This window comes from Crocodylus siamensis, chromosome 12, assembly GCF_052110815.1.
Source record: "Crocodylus siamensis isolate JL-2025a chromosome 12, ASM5211081v1, whole genome shotgun sequence".
Classification (NCBI taxonomy): domain Eukaryota; kingdom Metazoa; phylum Chordata; order Crocodylia; family Crocodylidae; genus Crocodylus; species Crocodylus siamensis.
Genome location: NC_143406.1, coordinates 32,745,753 through 32,765,673, shown reverse-complemented (window position 1 = coordinate 32,765,673; position 19,921 = coordinate 32,745,753). Strand labels below are relative to the sequence as shown.

Genomic DNA, 19,921 nt, shown 5'->3' with positions numbered 1-19,921 from the left:
CTGTGGCTGCCAGCCAGGCTCTGCACAGCAGAATTGCCATGGCTGCAGCCCTGGGAGGCCCCCAGGTAAGGCTTCTGGGCCTAACCCACTGCTGGCCCCAGCCTTCCCTACCTCACCTGGGGCAACCTGCTGCATGCCAAAGCGCACGTGGCACAGGTGTTCCCCAGGACAAGTAGCTGTGGTGCAAGGTGCACTGGTGTTATTTTTCCCCAGGGAACCAAATGTCCATGCACATCTGGACACATCCAATGAAATCATCAAGAGTTGATTAGGGGCACAGCAGCAGCACAGGGTAACTAGTTTGTATTTCCAAAGTAATTTTGTTGCTATATGCACACATGTGCAGGGAGAGTGTCTGGAAAACTCTCTGAGGAAATAGTTGAAACTGTATTAAATAAACATGTTCTAATAAATTTAGCAATTTTTAGTGACATCTATCACATCTTAGTAGGTAAAGACTTTTCCACTGCAAACACTTAGAAACTATAAGTGCTAACAGATTGCAAAAGTAGGGTTGAAACTCATGAAGAGGGAAAGATCATGATGAAACACATTTCTGACTACAGTGCACTTACTGGCAGGGGTGTTTAAAAGAGTCTCAGGGATTTGTATGTTTAACTGCCTTATGCGCCTTTGAATTTGTCTTGTGCTTAGAACCACAAACTGAAAATCTTTTTTATTCTTTTCTCATATTTATCACTTATCATGTGACTGCAAGTGACAAACCATGTCTGCTTAAGTTCAGAATTTCCCAATTAAAATGGTAAAGAGCTGTATTCAGCTTGCTGCATTGCTGTTCACCAGTATGCAGTTCATTTCAGAACCTCTCACAAAAGCTACTTTTTATTAGTTTAACAAAATGCAGCATCACTTGTTACCAGGCAACCACTGTCTATTGATTTTGACACATCTGTATTAAATGCATTAGGTTTCTAACACTGGTTAGGCCTAACATACATTTATAATTCATTGGTCTCAAAACAGCATATGCCGTATGTGGCAAGTACATTTTGACTGATAGTAAGGATGGCATTATTCCACTACTTTGTAAAATAAAACTCTAAAATCTTTAATTTAAAATTATATAAATAAATGCAGCCAGGTATATGACAGATCTGGACAGGTTACAGAGGGGGACAGATGAGAATAGGATGGGATTCAACACTGACAAGTGCAAGGTGATGCACCTGGGGAGGAAGAACCGACAGCATACCTACAGGCTGGGGAACTCCCTTCTCATCAGCACAGAGGCAGAAAAGGATCTTGGAGTCATCATTGATGCCAAGATGAACATGGGCCGGCAGTGTGGGGACGCGGTCAGGAAGGCCAACCGCATCTTGTCATGCATCCATAGATGCATCATGAGCAGGTCCAAGGAGGTGATCCTCCCCCTCTATGCAGCACCGGTCAGGCCGCAGCTGGAGTACTGCGTCCAGTTCTGGGCACCGCACTTCAGGAGGGATGTGGACAGCATGGAGAGGGTCCAGAGGTGGCCACTCACATGATCAGGGGGCAGCAGGGCAGGCCCTATGAGGAGAGACTACGGGACCTGAACCTGTTCAGCCTCCACAAGAGAAGGCTGAGGGGGGATCTGCTGGCCATCTATAAACTGGCCAAGGGAGACCAGCAGGAGTCCCTGTTCCCCTGAGCACTACCAGGAGTAACAAGGAATAATGGCCATAAGTTGACAGAGAGTAGATTTTGGCTAGACATCAGGAGGTGCTACTTCACCATCAGGGTGGCTAGGAGCTGGAACCAACACAGAGCTGTTATACTCCAGAGAGAAGTGGTGCTCACTTCTACCCTGGGGGTCTTCAAAAGGAGGCTAGACAATCACCTAGCCGGGGTCATTTGACCCCCAGCTTTCTTTCCTGCCCATGGCAGGGGGTCAGACTTGATGATGTGCTTGGGTCCCTTCCAACCCTACCAACTATGAAACTATGAGATATTTTGAAATGTCTTAAGATTGAATAGTTCTCCTGCTTACAAAGTAATTAAGTGATTGCAAAAGAATCATTAAAAAACAAAATGACAACAGAAATAGTCAGCCTGCTCCAGCTCTTTGGCACATGATCAGAAGGGGAACACTTCTGTTTCTAGAGGTATGGATAGTGTCAAGTTCCTCTGAAATGTTAGCAAGTAAGCAAGGTGCCATGAAAGATTTCATGTTTGACATCTGGAACCTGAAGAGTTAATCAAATTTTGCCTGAGAATTCCCAGTCAAGCAGCAGACTTCACTGTCTACAGGGGATAAAGAGAACATGACTGAGATGGGAGGCACTAGTTACCAAGTCTGATTACATTCATATCGTAAAACATTCCTAATGTATTTCCAGACCAGAAATATTCTCTGGACTCTTAAACATTTCAAAGCTGTCATAAAGTAATCAATAGAACAGAAGCAGTACTTCATCTTACATATTTATGTTTCATAATTCTCTTTGCATGAAAGTAGAATCGTATTTTATTGGAAAACAGAATGTAGTCATGTGTCGTGGAGGTGGACAAGCTTCTTTCAAACAAAGTCTGTAGAAGAGAAAGATGATGCAATGTATCTTTTCATGCTTGGTCTCTCTCCAAATCAGAAGAAGAAATGAGTAAATGGTAAAGTAGAAAAGTGTGCTAGAAGAGGAATAACACAGAGCCACAAAAGTAGGCTTCCCAATGAGGATCAATTACATCCAATTCTGAGCATTATGTATTTAATTTGCTTACTAAATTCCCCATCAATAGTAATTTTGCAAGAAAATAAATGTTATCTTTCTTTGCAGGCCTTTTGAAATAAAACAGTGGTAGAGACACTGAAGAGAAGTCACTGGTAAATAGTTTGGAGAGAAATCAATGATTTGCCATCTATAGGCTTAATTTTCTCTTCTAGCCAAGGGATGTGTGGTATAAGAACAGAGATGAAAGGCAGTAACACCAGCTTTAGATTACCTTTGTACTTTCCCTGGTGTTGGCTCAGCTCAATAGTTGCAATGATGCCTGCAAGAAACCATGTCAGAAATCAGAATGGGTAGTGTGAAAGGATGTCACAGGCACATCCCTTCCAACTGGCAACACAGAATTGTAAAAACGTATCATATCATCTCTATGGACATTGCATGAAAGGAGCTTATCTGACATGAGACTACATTCTGTTTTCTAGTTTCCTTATGCCAGACAGTTACAAAGGTGGGCCAACACAGAGCTGTTGTACTGGCTTTGCACTGCCTAGGAAGCCCCCTTATTCCTTGATTATTAGATCTATCTGATAGAAAAGATAATTGAGACCTATTTCATGATACTCTTTTAAAATTACCATAAACGGTCTAGTTCATCTCTGAGAACGCCACTAAACTCAGGGGAGCTGAACTAAACTTTAGTTTGGTTCTCTTTGATCGCTTCCTCCACCTCAGGAAAAATTAAGTTAGTCCTTTGCAGAACTAATTCTGAATTGTTTTTCAGATGAACTCTCATAAAAAAGCTTTAAATGAAATTGGGTCAAGTGGCTTGGAAGCTTCTCAGTCCATTATCTTGGACTTTGGATGAGAAAAGCAAATACAGCAACAGTCACAATGCCTCAGACTAGATCAACACTGCCAAGAGCAGGATTTGAGTACATCTTTAGAGGAGGATTTTAGCATCTTCTTCAACTCAGAAATCATAAACATTTTTCATTTGGGCTCTCTTATGAAAACCTTCCTAATTCTGTACAGGCTATAATTCAGCAAAAAGCAGGTAGCGCACAATGTTTGTTTTTAATTACACAAAACCCAATCACTTGATGCCCATCCCTTCCATTTGCTTATTTTCTCCCCATCTGTTAGATCTCTAATCATACATGTAGAGTGCAAGTTCTCTGGACCTAGAATTGATTATTTATGAAATGCCTCATGCTGATCACCTGTACAGTGCACAGGGGTTATGGATCACCATTCCCTGTCTGGGCACTCTCCATAAGCACTGTGTAGGAGGACTAGGTGCATAGCTCAAGGTTTTAGATTCTATATTCCAGGGCACAAAATCTAGCTATGCTTTACATCTATGTCCTTTCCTGATTCTAGCTCTATATCCTTTTGTTAAGGAGTACAGGTGAGCTATGTGTAAAAGTAATAGTGATAACCAAAAGTGACAGTTCTACTCTAGGGTGGATACAGAAGCATCTTATTCATTGTGCTCCAAGAGTAGTCATTAATGACTAACTGTACAGCTGGGATGTCTAACTGACCCCACGTAGATCTGGTACTGTGTAATATCTTTGTTACATTACTTGAAGGATAGGATCAAGTGCATACTTAATACATTTGCAGATGACATGTGGTGTAACAGGCACTTTGGAGTATAGGATTAGGATTGAAAATGACCTTGATAAACTGGAAAAATGGTCCAAGACTAATCAAATGAAATTCAGTAAGTACAAATACAAAGTCATGCCCTTAGGACAGCAAAAAACCCCCCACACAAAAACACAAATTGGAGAATGACTGGCTAAGCTACAGTAGGCACATCTCCACATGCAATTAATGCAGCTGGAGTTTATTGTACCTAGGCACCATGCTTGCACATGTGCCTGGGACTGCAGCACATTGAGCTGGGGCGGAGCAGCCCCAGTTGGCAGAGGGCTCTGGGGGTTAGCTTGTCTGCCTGGGGCTGCTCCAACCCAGCTCAATGTGCTGTCGAAGGGCTGGCTGGGGCACAAGGGTGCTTCAGTGCAGGACTAGCTAGCAGGCAGCCCCTGTACTAAAGGTCCCTCATGCCTCAGCCAGCCCCATCAGTGTCTATACCTGTACTGTGGTGGAACTAAGTAGTCAGTTCTGCAGTAAACTTCTCATGTAGAAGTGCCCAGTAGTGCAGAATTGGAAAGAGCATGACAAAGAGGAACACAAATGATTAGAGGTCTAAGAAATCTGGCATACAAGAAAGGTTGGGAAAGTTAGATTATTTGGCCTAGGGAGAAAAGAGTGAAAGAGTCTTTGTTAAGCCTTCAGGTACATGAAGGGAATTTATAAAGACAATAGCAATACACTATTCTCACTGGCCACAGAGGACAAGACAAGTAATGGTCTTAAACTGCAACAAGAGAAATTTAAGTTTGATATTAAAAAGAACATTTTAACCAAGGGGGTGCTTAAGCATTAGAATAGATAATCAAGAGAGTTGTATAGGCCTCATCTCTGGAAGTTTTAAAAAGCAGGTTAGACACATTTTTAGCTGGACTGGGTTAGCCCTCCAGGATCCTGCCTTGAGGCGAGCTAGTCCAGCCCCCTGCTAAGGTTCCAGCCCTGCTTATCTATGAGTCTATGATTCTACGTAAGGTTTTAAAATATTCCAATTAAAACCCACTGAGGTCCTAAACCCTTTTTTTCTTTTTGGAAAATGAGGCTTTTGGAAGGAAACTCACCCTATTTCAACATATATTTTTTTCAAGCCAAAAGCTATAATATCCTGTAGCTAAATTTATGTGTGTTAGTCTAACTTAATGAGTACAACATTATAAGAATATTATTGAAACTGTGAAAACTAGTTTAACTGTCAGTACTGAAGGAGGGGATAGGAAAGGATTATTTTCCAAACTGAAATCCATATTTTAGTATTATTCATTTGGCTGTTTTAAAATTCTAAAGCTTTGCTCCCTCCACAGATGTGACAGTGATACCTTCAAATCCCATTTTACTGATTTGTATACAGATGACAAATTCAAAAGGCACTTCCATTGGATCTTTCACTGGACAGCTCAACAGGCTACAAATAGCAATTAATCCTCATAATAGCTCTTTGTTAACCAGAAAAACCAACACGTGGGGTAGTTAAGTAACTTACACAAGGTTCTACAGCAAGTCACTGGCCAGCCAGGAGTAAATCTCAGCTCTCTAGGCTCAAGGTTACACAAAAACACTTATACAGATAGGTTAGAAATAAAAATGAATTTACCAAGGTATACATTACTAGCAGTTTTCCAAGGTGACTGATATAGGCATATATATACTGGTTCCATGCTTTAGTTTGCCACTTGATATTAAATTAACCTCCCCCTGCTTACAACACATAAAGAAAGTGAGGGTTTAAAAACTCAGAGCAGTGAATATGTTTCTGCTGTAGACTGTCATCAGGTTATTCACCAGTTAGGGGTAGCACCTTGTTGCTGTCACAGTTTTATTGAAGTAGTTCCTATTCTCACTTTTGTTCCCTAGCAATCACACATTTTGGGGTAGAGGGAAGCGCACAGAAATATTGATTACATCAAGACTTCCCAAGGGTTGTTTATTTAACACTGTGTGTGCATATGTGTGTGTGTGTGCGCGCGTGTGTGTGTGCGTGTGGTGGGGGTTGCCCTCCATTTACTGAGGCAGGCTTCTTTGTGTTTTATTGTGATTTTTTAAAGAAGCCTTTATTAAATGGGTGGAAAATTGGATTTACGAAACTAGCTTTGAATGTCAATGTCTTCCACAGAGCAATCAAATATGTTGCTGACATGTCACAGTTATACACAGCATTAACATCTGAAAATGGGATTTTGAAGGATGCAATAATGGTTCTGTATCCATAATAGATTCACCCCAAGGTGCACTCATGCATCTATTGTATGTAGGTGGTTTTTAAGCTGATTTACATGTACAAAAAAGTCAACTTAGAAAAAGAACAATTCCACCGTAATTTGCTGTGATTTGTGCAAAGGCAATTATAGGTGAGGGAAAAAGTGTTAATCATTTAAACTGCTACATCTGGTATCCTCAACCATATGAAACAGAGTAGTGTTAATAGATGGTTAATACTGCACAGGCTAAACCTCTTGAGGCTTTCAGGAAAGGAAACTAAAGTGTTAAAGTATAAAGCAAATGGTACATACAGTCTCCAAAACCTATAGAGGCCAAACATACAAATTAAAGGAAATTCCAACCCTGTGGATCCCAAACCAGGAGATGTTCACTAGCATATAAAATCATAGGAAAGCTGGGTTGGAAGAAACCTTAGGGCTAAGTACAGATAATCAAAAAGACCAAGGCTGAATTGATTCAATCTCTGCAGGTTAGTCTAAGCTGAGTAGACTGAACTGATAAGCAAATGAACAGACATTCACTTCTGATTGTGGAAATGCAGCCACATGCCTGCAGTGCCTCAGGCTAGTAGCCAGGGGGCGCTAGATCACACCTCCCTGCTCAGCTGGAGCAGACAGCTTGGGCCAAGACTAGCCTGACCACTCTGCAAGGTGGGTAGGGAGTAGGAGAAGGGGTTTGCAGCGGAAGTGTAAAGCATCCTGGGATGCTGGGAGACTGAGTTAACTTGAATCTGGAGGAGCTCTGGGACAAAAGTTCTTAAATTGTTTACAGAGATTTTGAAAGCAGTTTATATGTTCTAAACTTCTGTTGAGTTACAGATTTGAACTGGTTTCCAATCACTTATACGGGTTTATATATAATTTCTGTCCCTAACCTAGAGGTCCTCTGATCCAACTTTCTGCTCTAGGCAGGATCATTTTATCAAAACAACTACCAGGCACAATGCCTGAAACATCAAATAACACCCATTCCTTTGTCACAGATAACACAGGGGGACAAGAACACTGTCAATCTGCCACCACAAGGACAGGAGTAGTTTGCATAAGCCTATGGTGGCACATTAACATCCAGCCATTGCACAAGAAATGGGCAGCATAAAAGAGATCAATCAAACAAAAAGCACTAGGGAAAGTGCATCTGCTCGATGACATCCCTGCCCAGTGAAATCATATTCGCAAAGTAATACCCTGATGTGCCTTCCACAAGCTTGGCAGAGTAGAAAATCATGCTGTTCTGGCCCTCTTATCTCTTTCCTTTCCCTTCCCTTCATTGGTTACAATTTATTTTGACATTTTTCTTCCTCCTAAAAAGAAAGAGCAATAGGCAATTGTACTAAAAAAGATAATGGAAGCTTAAAGACCACACGTCAACCAAATTCTGTTATGCATTCTAATTAAAATCTATCATCCAATGAGCCCATTCATATACTGGAAGAATTTTCACAAATTTTTCAAACTAACTAGAGGATTCAAATAAATGGTTCTTACCATAATGTGTATGATGGCTGCAAAAAACCCCTTGATCACAAGAGTTTCCCTACAAAGGACCTATAAGCATTACTTAATGAAAGAAGATTTTGTATTTTTCTAAAATAGTGACATATTTTACAGTTGTTAAAAACAATATAGCTTTAGCCGATAGTAAGGACAATTGATGGAAATGTGATTCTCTTGACACACTGTGGAAATGCATATGAAGGATTTTTTATTAAAGATCATTCCTGTAGAGTTTGAACTCAATACCTTTGGAAATGTATAAATGATGCTCATTGTGCATATAAGGTTAGAGAGTGTACAATTAAACACCATGAGAACTTGTGGCTGTTAAATGAATTTACTTGCTGTTATAGAAGTATATAAGGCTACAAAGTAAACATATAATAGATAAGACAGACTTTAAAAGAAAACGCACTTTCTTAGCTCATGTCAAGATTTTGCCTATAGTGTGGACATATCACATAATTCTTCCATAACTGCTTTCCTTTTCTGTAAAACTGATTCAGTAGTACCTGCACTAGTGCAGTAAATGTAATGAACATTGGATTTAATTTGAAAATGTAAGTATAACTTATTAAAACACTTATCATTTCAGGAAATTTCACATTTTAGAAATGTGGCACTCTCAAATCAGGACAACCTCAAACTCTGAAAGTGTTTTGTAAAACAAATTACTCTACATTTGTTTCTTCTTGTGCTTATTGAAATGTTTCATTTCAAATTAGACATTTTAATCTTACTGAAACATGTCGATAATTTATTGTGAAAATGTCGATAATAATCAATATACATTTAGTTTTTGTTGAATCAGTATTTTCTGACACAAAACTGTTCTGTCAGAGAAAAAAGGCCATTTGTTCTTTATAACTTCTCCTTTATAGCCAATCGAAACTGTCTCAGATAAATGCCTTTGGGGATCATTTCTTCTGTATTTTGCCTTAGCCTGGAAGTGACTACTTCTGGAAGGTTTGTCCAAATAGTTGTTGAGCTGGAGTTCAGAAATGTGGGAGGGCTCAGGTGGAAAGAAGAGGGAACTACCACACACTTTGCCTACATATGCAGACAATCCTAGTTAAGAAATGTTATCAACACTGATCACATTGATAATGATAATGATTTTTAGAATTTTGTATTTTTTTAAAAATCAGTATTTTAACACAGTAGAGAGGAATAAAATGAAAACTATATTGCTTCCTTCAGTATCATTCTAGAAAGCTTCCAGATGGGTTAACTATACAACAGAATGGATTGAGAGATGGGACTAACGACTTGGGTTTTCAAGAACTGTAGGAAGAGACGGATAGCTACATGGGCAGTAGGGCTGTGTGAAGCTTCAGGTGCTGATTAGATTAGGAGGAGATTCAGCCTGATTTGGTGGCCAAATCCCCAAATCAAATCAGGGGACCAATTAAAAGGTCTGAATTGATTTGAAGCTCTCTGAATCAATTAAAAAAATATTCAGAGAGCTTCAGCAATTCAGGCAGTCACCACTAGCTGCAGCAGGGAGCTGGACCCGGACTCCGTGCTGCTAACTAGAGGGCAGGAGAGGGGGCCATGGGGGGACCCCTGCCAGGCCCCATCCCATGCCTGTTCCCCCAGTCCTCCTGAACACTCCCTGACCCTCGCCCATTCTCCCAGCCCCATCCATGGCTGCCCTGCCCAGCCCCAACTCCCAGTGCTACCAGGTGTGTGGGGGGGTGATCCCTGCTGCCCTCCACTGCATGGAGGGCTCTGCCATGAGCCCCCAACCCTGTCTACTCTTGCAGCACCCCCCCATGGCTGCCTTACCTGCCCTGGCCCTTTAAAAAAACAACAACACACTCACTGGCTGCTACAGCAGCCTCAGGGCTTCTGGGGGCTTGTGGCAGAGCTCCCCGCACTGTGTGGGGCAGTGGGAGGGCAGTGTAGGTAGCCCTCCTTGCTGGACAAGAGCCGGTGAGTCCAAGGTTATTTTGTTCTCTGTTTTTAAAGGGCCTGGAGCTGGGGCGGATGGCACAGCATGGGGTGGGGTGGGAGATCGGGTGCGGGTCGGGGGCTCATGGTAGAGCTCCCCACATGGCATGGGGCATTGGGGCGTAGCAGGGATTGACCCCTGCTGGGCAGGAGCCAGTGAGTGCAGACTTTTTTTCCCCAAAGAGCCGGGTGCTGGGGCGGGCGGGGCAGTCATTAAGAGCAGGCGAGGGATGGGGTCTGTGTGATTCGGAAATTCAGCAGTCAAATCTCTTAATCAGATTTGGCCAAATTGACTTGGGACATTGATTCAAATCACCAAATCGAATCACTGTCTCCCAAGTTGGCTGGATCCATACTAGCTGCTTGTCATAGGCCTAATGGGCAGCTCTAGGGTTTTTAAAACAGGGGTGTAGATGGTGTGGTGCATCATCACATACAATGCAATGCATATTTTCCTCCAGTTAAAAAGAAACTAGAAGTTTAACTAATATGATAGTGTCCTATATTATATTAGGGCTATATTATTCAGTTCAAGATCAAAGCACAAATAAAAATATCTTTATTGAAATGAGCATTAATTTGCTATACCATATATTAGGTATAATCCCTCCCCCAACAAACTAGGAAAAAACAATCAAAAGATGCTGTTTCATTAGTCCTGTAGCAATTAAAATTAAATGTATATCCTTTTTTTAGATTCATAAAACAAAAATCTAGCTTTTCTTGAGTATCTTGACAGTGCAACCACTGATTCACTGAGTTAATGTTTCTTTCCACACTCGAGTTAATGTTTTTAGCTAGCGCTGTGAAACAGGAACTACATCACCAGAAGGAGCTAACAGACAGAAGAACTGCAGAGGAAAGAACAGTTTGATTAGTGGAACATCAAGACTATTAAAAAGGAGAGAGGATTGTTGTGGAATGACGTTTAGAAAGAATCAGATAGATTATACTAAGCTATGAAGTCAAATGAGTCCAGAATAGAAATGCTGCTGCCACTGTCAGGCAGTTGGTTTTAAAATTTGGGTGGAACAGAAATCCAACATGGGGGACCCCCCCCCCCCACAAATCGGTAGCTATAAAGCTGGGAGACTCTTGTGGCTTTGCAGCACTCACAGCATAAAGAACTGTTTGAAAGCTCTGAATTTCTGTCAAAAGCTGAACAAACAGTAATTGTCAGTTGTCTGAATAGTTCACAGAAGACAGCAGAAGAATTTTGGGCATGAGGAAACAAATCAAGGAAAAAATGAGGCTTACCATCTGGGCAGTTTTGTAAGGCTTCCTTAAGAAATTTAAGTATTAGGCACACATGGGAAGTTCTAAGATAACAGCTGTGAATGGATAAGTTGATTTACGCACGTTCAAAATGCCAGTCTTCCCATACTAGCACAGCCCCCCTAAATAAAAAAATTCAGCCATTCCACACACATGTCAATTCCTGCCCCCACTTTACTTCTCAGTCCAGTTTTTGTGAAGTGAAGCCTTACTGTTTAGCATGCGCTACAAGTTACACAGATTCCTGGTTTTAGTTAGCTGAAATAAGTAAAAATGAAACTAAATTCATAAGAGCAACACGCATTACAAAACTAATATAGACTAAAATATAACCAATGCAGAAGAGCAAAAGAAATTCACAGACGCATCATATCCACAGATTGTACTAAGTTTCATTCTCCTCACCTCTATTTTTCAAAGTGGGAATCTGTTTTATATTAAGTAACTAAACTACAAGGGCTAAAATGGTAACATAGTTTACTGTCATGCAAGGACTTTAATCCTAATACATCTGGTATCCAGCAAAAGTTTGGAGTGCAAATATTGCTGCTTCAGCAGAAAGAAAAATAAGCAAACAAAAAACCTTCAGAAAACATGGAATTGTAGTTGACTTTTTCTGATATTTTCTATTTAGCCACAGAAAGAACTGGTAGATGTTACTTTTAGCCTTGGCACAATCAACTAAAACTAGAGCTGGGAAAAGCAGATTTAGTCAGGGCCATTTTATAATAATCTTACTCCAGTCTAGCAACATTTAAATCTAACCACTGCGCAGTCATTTAGTATTTGCATGCCCAAGTACTAAATGAGTGTGCAGTAACCAGCATTACTGCACAGTAGCAACCCCACATGGCTTCCTGGTGATGCTGACTGTACAATATCTTATTACTACTGTACAATATCTCATTACTACTGTACAGCATCACATCACAGTTTGTGCCCTGCAATGCTACTGCACTGTAGTAATGAGCTCCTGCGCAGTCAGCATCTTGTGTAGACACAGCCAGAGTATACTACCGACTTCAGTGTAAAACCCTTGAAGTAACTATAGTAATCGCTAGGATTAAGTTTATTACCATCCAGCCATCAGTGAATTTAGACCTTCTTTTCTGTTCTTTATACAGACAGAGTTTATCAGTTTGATTAAAAATTTAGAGAATGGCCCTGGCAAAACATTTTTCAGTCCCTAGGTTGTTTAGAACCTCTCCCATGAATATTATTTTGATCACTTTCTAATTTATTATGTTATGACTAATAAGCTAATATCTTCTTTATATAAAAAAGTTACCCAGTTTAAAAAGAGTAGATCATGTTAAATGGATGTAAACCTATACTTTAGCTCACACTTTAATTAGTTGAGCTTATTTGGGTACTTTTTCCAAGCAAATTAAAATCATTTAGACAAAAACAAAACTGATATGGGTGTCTTCCTTAAGAATTTGAACCCAATTAATAAGACTGATTTTAAATCATTTAAGCTTTTGCATCTTTTCTCATAAATACAATGTCTAATTTACATGGTATTTAATTCTGCTCTTTAGCTTGCTGATTTTCAAATCCACAGATTGCAATATGGTCATACAAATCTATTTGGTGTAAATAGATAATGCCCTTTTGGAAATTTTCTTGTGAATGAAGCTTAGCTAGCACAAATGTTGATAAGAAACTAATAAAAGGCTGTATTCCATTGATGTAAAACATCAATTTAGACAAATATTGGAGAATATCTTTTTAAATATTCAGCTGGATTTCCCTACTGAGTAAAAAAAATCCGTGTTTAGTCTGTTATTCAGAAAGATACAGTAGACATATTCCTGGATGTCTACTAGTGATGTACAAAGCAGGCCCTATTCGATTCGGATTTGGCCTGAATCAGGGGCAGCAATTAAATTAATTGATTCAGGTCACTGTCCCTGATTCGATTCAGCTAAATAAAAATCAGAAGATTCAATGCTGATTTGGAGAATCAGTGATTCGGCCATAAACATAGCTTTAAATGTTTTTTCTACATACCTCAAGGTACCAGCATGGCTTGTGAACACTGCAATGCTGGGGCAGATGGAGCATCCCACAGGAGTGAGGGGGGTAGCCCTTCACATGCTTGGTGGCAAACTCAGAAGTGGACTGGAAGTACTTCCAATCCATTTCTGTACCTGCCGGGGAGTGCACAGAGGGGCCCTCCCAACCCCCCCCCCCCCAGCTTGGTAATTGACCACAGGGGACCCTGGGTGCCCCCCCCGCCCAGTTGCCGAGCTGGCAGACCTACTCCCTGGAGGACCTGGACAGGGACCAGAAGTGCTTCTGGTCCACGTCTGAGTCTGCTGCTGAACATATTAGGGAACCCCCTCACGCTCCTTTGGGACACTTCATCTGCCCCAGCATTCACGAGCTGCCTGCTACCTTGAGGTATGTAGAAAAAACATTTAAAGCTGTTTCTATGTCTGAATCTCTGAATCTTTCTGAATCTCTCCAAACCAATTTGGAGGGTTCAAATTCAATTCAGAAAGTTTAAAGTGTCCTCTGATTCTATTCGGATTTGGAGATTCGGCTGCCGAATCGGGCTGAATCGCCACCAAATTGAATCAGCAACTGAAGCTTCACACAGCCCTAATGTCTACATCTCAGATTTTAAAAATCAGGAAAAAGATCTTGGCATGTTCTCTTTGCTGTACATTATGGTTTTATCAGTAATTGCAAATGTATATCTTGTATTGAAATTAGAACAAGCTATTACCTACATTCTGAGTTTTAATTAAAAGAAAGACAAATTCTTTACTGCACTTGTAGGTTATAGAAAGCATTCAACTGCCTATTAAGAAAGAGACAGATGGAGGCAGGTAGAACATGTAAAGCTTAATATTATAGCATAGGCTCCTGTCTGAACAATTTCAATTAATCCGATGGTGAAACACCTCTTTACTAAATAAATTTATATTCTAAAAAGAAAACTAGTTATACAGTCATTACCCAGGTAATGTCATAAGATGAGTGACAGTCCCTGTAGGTAGTACACACCCCATGCAGAAGCCCTGTCAAGTAACATGCATGCCTTAAGTCTCAATGAAGCCTTATTCTGAACATTTTTGAAAGGTCCAGATCTCATTATATGATTAATTTTTATCATCTAAGTTGAAGGTCCATGTTCCCAGACTAAATTCAGAACTAGTGAGGCTTAGACAGAGCTACAAGATCCCCACTAGCAGCAAAAGGTACAGAAATGGCATAAAAGCTGGAAAATCATATAACATAGTACAAATAGGCATTGGACTCTATAGTAAGCTTGGTGTGTGAAGGACTGGAGGAGAGGTCAATGTATTGTAATTTAAAGGAAAGGAAGCATAGCAAGCCAAAGGGCATGCAGAGATTCAAAGACAAAACTCTAGCTCACAAAAGTGATGTACCCACTGCCCAAACTCAGTACCTATTTATACATATCACCAGATGTACAATATTTTACAATACTTGCAAATCTACCTCACAGTCTGAACTTTGGAGAGAGACACAAACACTTCCTGCATGATGCATAAGAAATGCTTGTTACGCTGTTTTCCAATCTGAAAAATTAAAACAAAGTTATTGGTCCTAATTATTAAAAAAATTACTGCTGAATGGCAGGTGCTTTCGTGCAGATTTGAGATTGCTACTTGTTAAACAATGCATGCTCCGGCAATGAGAAAATAAACAAAACTTAATTAAATGCATGTAACATCTTGAAAGACACTTGTTCAGGAGACAGCTAAGGGCAAGATCCTAGTTTGATAACGTCAGTGCAGTATGTAGTGGCAGGAGGCAGTATATTTTTCAGAAGCACTACACAAAGGGAATAAACATTAGGACTAGACATTTCAAGACTTCCATTGTCCATAACATCATCATGTGAATATTAACCTTCAATGAGCTATAATGTTTTCAGCTTCATAAAGCACTAGTGAATGCTCAGCTACTTAGAGGGTTTGATAAACTACTTCAATGGGAGCTGAGAGAGTTTAACAACAAATAATGAGGCTACATGCACTTGTTCATTTGCAGAGCTATAAAACAGTATGTTTTGGGGGTGTACACACATTCAGAGTCCCCTGTGTCAAAAATCCCTGCAAAGATGCATTCTTCCATGACGGGGCGCTATGGGACTGCTCCTTTACTCCCCCACCCTCAGAGGAATCAGCCAATGAGCACGACGGGATCAGTGCCGGGCTCTCCTGATCAGTTGTTACCACTGAACAGCTGATGATCAGGCCGCCTGAAAGCAGCAGTGGCAACAAGTGATTAAGTAGTCTTGGTTCTACGATAAATTGCAACTCTGTTCCCTGTGGGCTGTCAAGAGAGCCAAGCACTCTCCCTCCTTCTCCCTTGGAAGGGGGTAGGAGAGCAGAGTGCTCTGGGAGCCTAGGAGTACATACAGACATACAACTGTTCTTACATGCAGTGCTACAAGGGTAACGCTACAAAAAAGGCTCCTTTTTGTCACAGGAACTATTTTGTGGAGAATCTGCCATCTTTATAGCACTTAAACACTATGAACGTATGGACACTCCCTTTCTGTAGTGCTAGTAGCATGAATATAGAGCAACAAAATTAACATGGGCACATAACCATGGCCACTTACACAGTGGAGGAGTAGTTTGACAATACATTCATTTAGCATTGTTTATGAAAACAAGGATGCATCCTGAAACAAGAGACAACCTAGGTCAGCCATACTGCATGAAAGGGAACTTCTGTACCTCCTACATATGAGCTCTGCCAGTACCTGCTATGTCACCTTAGACAAGTTTGATGTCATGCTTCTGTTTCCTTTCTCATCCTTCATCTATTTTGCTTGTTTACATTGTAAGCTCTTAGTGAGCAAGGACTGTTTCGAACTTGTATACTGGCTAGTGTCCTTTAGGCATTGCTGTAATCCAGAAAATAAATGCTACTGAAAGAAGAATGACCTGCTTGTCAGTGCTGTCACAGAAAGGAAACAGAACAATACTTTGTAAACACTGAAGACAGCGAGGGAAACTGGGAATTACCTGTGCTTCTTGGAGTGAGATATAAAGTCTTAATCAATGTGTTTGGCTCTTTTTCTGCAGATCTAGATGTATTGATATATGACAGTCTATAAAGTGCATCGATTTTTAACATTTTCTTGTTCTTATTTTACTTTGTCTTTATTTTCCCCCTCCCCCCCCCTTTTACAACAAAACAGCTGATAAGGTCAATGATGACTTCTATTCCAAACGTCGACACCTTGCAGAATTGGCTGCCAAAGGGAGCTTGCCACTCCATCCAGTGCGTATGGAAGAAGACAGAACATATGCACCTGACAATGGCACAACGAAACACAATGGGCAGAAATCCAAAATTACAAAAATTCACACACACCCCATGGCATACAACTACAAAACCTGGGACCCCAGTGACCAGTCCTTCCGACGGCAAGCATATGCAAACAAGGGGAAGCATGGCCCAGGAGAATCTATGTTAAGTAACACACTGACAACTCGGAGTCAGCAATATTTGCCCCCACAGCCGTACTTCATAACTAACAGCAAGACAGAAGTGACTGTTTGAGATTGCTCTTTCATTCCTTAAAAATCTAAAACATCAGAAAGAGGCAAAAAAAATGAAAAGAAAAGACAAGAAGGAAAGCAACTTCCATGGGGACACTCCTGGTATGCAGCCAACTGAAGGTTGAAGAGTGGGTTAATACCATTCAGCAATACCCTGAAGGTTGAATTAGAAATGCCATTTGTATTTCACACTGGAAAAATCAACTCTTGTGACTATTTTTTTTTACTTGAAACTGAAATCCATGATGAGAAGTAGCACAATTTAGAGAAACTTTATGTCTGCTTAAACCATTTACACTATGTTCCTGCCTTGAGACAGAGAGAGAAAGAGAGAGAACAATACACGGTAATACTTTGTTTTGATGAGGAATTTTGTATAAATTCTAATAATTACCAGACCTGTGAAAGCCAAGAGCAAATACCTTGGTACAAGCCCTAACGTTTATTATTGTACTTTCATACCATCACTATAGGAAGAGCAAAAAATATATATACAATAAAAGATAAAAAGACACTTTCACATGAAACCTATGAAGACTGTTACAATTAAAAGCGTATGAGAACTTTTTGGCTGGTAGAGAGTTTTGTGGGACAATAACACAAGAAGATTTTATTTCTGTTTATTTTTGGTTTGGGTTTAAAGTTTCTCGGGACCTCCAAAATAAGAAGAGACATATCATATAACAACATGAATGTTGTGAGGAAGAGAGGGTAATCAGCCCTTCCCCCTCAGTCCTCCTGTTTTTTGGGCAGATGGTAACAACTCTTACTTTGCAGACTGTCAGGACATTTTCGTCACCTACATGTTTTGCCTATCTTCTACTGCTTCAGACTGAAAATAAATAAGTGTGGGTGGTGCCTTTACTGTATTACTATTGTTCAATGACAGTCTTGTTTCTCAGAGTGAAAACCCCTGTTCCTTTAAGCTTATTTCCTCTTGTTTTATAAAGATATTAGAAGGTTTCTGCCCTACCTAGCCCTCCCTTTGTTGTGAATGAACATTCATGTTACACTTCTGTGTAGTGGTTGCAAAGTCATACATATTTAGTTAGCCCCAACTCTCCAGGGTAAAACATTTTTCCCACCTAAAATCCCCCATAGTCTCTCATTTTGTATTTGCTTTTAGCCACAGTAGTTCACCTTTGTAGTTCAACTAAATGTTACATGGTATATCATCTTTCTTATGTTCGACTTTGTTAGTGGTGTTCCTTCTTGGGGGTTATTTGGTAGAGGGGCTTCTGCACTAACCTCAGATATCCAAGTGGGCTAGGTCTGAGAAGAAAGATAAAAACAAAATCCGTCAGACTCATGGTCTAGACTTACTGTAGCTCTGATGACTGGGATACCTTTGCTCATAAGAGCAAAACCACTTCATAATTTGGTGCAGTTAACATCCTGGCAGTCCTGAACCTGCAAGATAAAAACAGTGAGGTGAAACAGGGTTGTAAGAAGACTGGGTGTCAACAGGCCAGCACCAGATAGTGCAATCAGCCTTTTACTTTCATTGTGCACTAAAATCCCTGCCCTTCCCCTGGCAAATGAAGTAATTGGCTAAATCATAAACTAACCAACCCAATGCAATTGATTTTAGGCTGCCTATCAACTTTCCTTCAGATTAGTTGTAAGAAAGTATAAAGAGATGAGTGTGAGAACTGTGCTTTAAAATAAATTAGATATGTGATTTCTTACTATACTCAGCAGACTCGGGCAATATTTCTCGTTCGATTGTCTGAAGGATACGAGAGCAGAGAGGTTTAAATGAGGTTAACAGGAGAGATCCTTTATCCAACAATTGCAAGATTGATTTGCATCCTGAGGATATAGGCATCACTTCACAAGTGTGCTGCTAAATTGTATGATCATATATTTTAAGTCTATCAGAAGTAGACAAAGCCCATGGGACAAATACTTTGCACACAGTTCAGATACTCCAGTATATCTCACTTCCATTCCTTCGATCTCTATTGCTGTCATAACTGGCTGACTTAATTTGACCCTTTATGGAATGTTGCTGTTAATGCATATGCTTTAGATACACATTGCAGCTGCACTCTAATCCACACAGGTTTTGTGTAACTTGAGCATATTTTATGTGGAAATATTTTAGTAACTGTATGTTCTGTAAGTAAACCCGTGTTAATACTTGTTAACTACAGAGTTTATGATACCAATAATACTTCCTACAATAAAATGTTTGTTTGTTTTTTAAGAATGTTTATTTGTAAGCATACGTATTCACTATATTAATATGAATTTCTTACCTGGCAATAAAATTGATTCTATGTGAATCTAATCTGATGGCTCATTCATAAATTCCTACAGATAGTGCCAAACCGTATGCAACAGTCCCTTATTCAACAGCTATCACAAAGACGTAACAGAGTCTCATTAAGTCAGTGAATGTTGCCAAATAGGCTCCTTATGATTTATAATTATGCTAAGCAGGATTAAGTGAACACTTAAAAAATGTGCAGATGACACCAAGTTGGGTGGAGACGCAGACACACTGCAGGGCAGAGCTAGAATCCAAAATGACTAGGACAGACAGGAGAGATGCTCCTTGATCTAACAAATGAAATTCAACAAGGATAAGTGTAAAGTCCTGCTCTGAGGAAGTAATAATTGTATGCACAAATACAGATTGGGGAATGACTGCATGCTGGGTTATATTGACAAGAACATGGGCAGATCAAGGATTTTGAAAGGGGGTGGGGGGAGAGTACAGATGGCGTAGCATATCTTCACATATAACACAATATTTTTTTTCCTCCAGTTAAAGAGAAGATAGATGCTTTACTAATATGCAAGCAGGGCTGCACTGCATTATTTACTTTATCATCAAAGCAAAAATTAATATAACTATTGAAATGTGCACTAATTTGGCAGATTATATAAAAGTTTAAAAAGATACAACAAACTAGGCAAACAATAGTCCAAATAGTCAAAAGACTGTCATTACCCTGGTAGCCATTATAGTTGAATGAATATCTCTTATTCAGATTCATAAAATAAAAGCTAGCTCTTCTACTCTATTCAGTGTTGCTGAGAACTTACCTGGAATCCTGAGTCCAATTTTGGGCGCCACACTTCAAGAAGAATATGG

General features: G+C 40.1%; 1 protein-coding gene across 2 annotated transcripts in view; it reads left to right on the top strand.

Moving 5' to 3' along the window:
• Window positions 1-19,095, top strand: part of SHISA9 (shisa family member 9) — a 320,948-nt gene extending 301,853 nt beyond the window's left edge. For both annotated transcript variants that reach the window (XM_090024508.1, XM_090024507.1), the window contains one exon: window positions 16,455-19,095. In XM_090024508.1, coding sequence (XP_089880634.1) covers window positions 16,455-16,819 — 365 coding nt within the window. In that variant the 3' untranslated portion in view covers window positions 16,820-19,095. The remainder of the gene's footprint in view (window positions 1-16,454) is intronic.
• The last annotated feature ends 826 nt before the right edge of the window (window positions 19,096-19,921 follow it).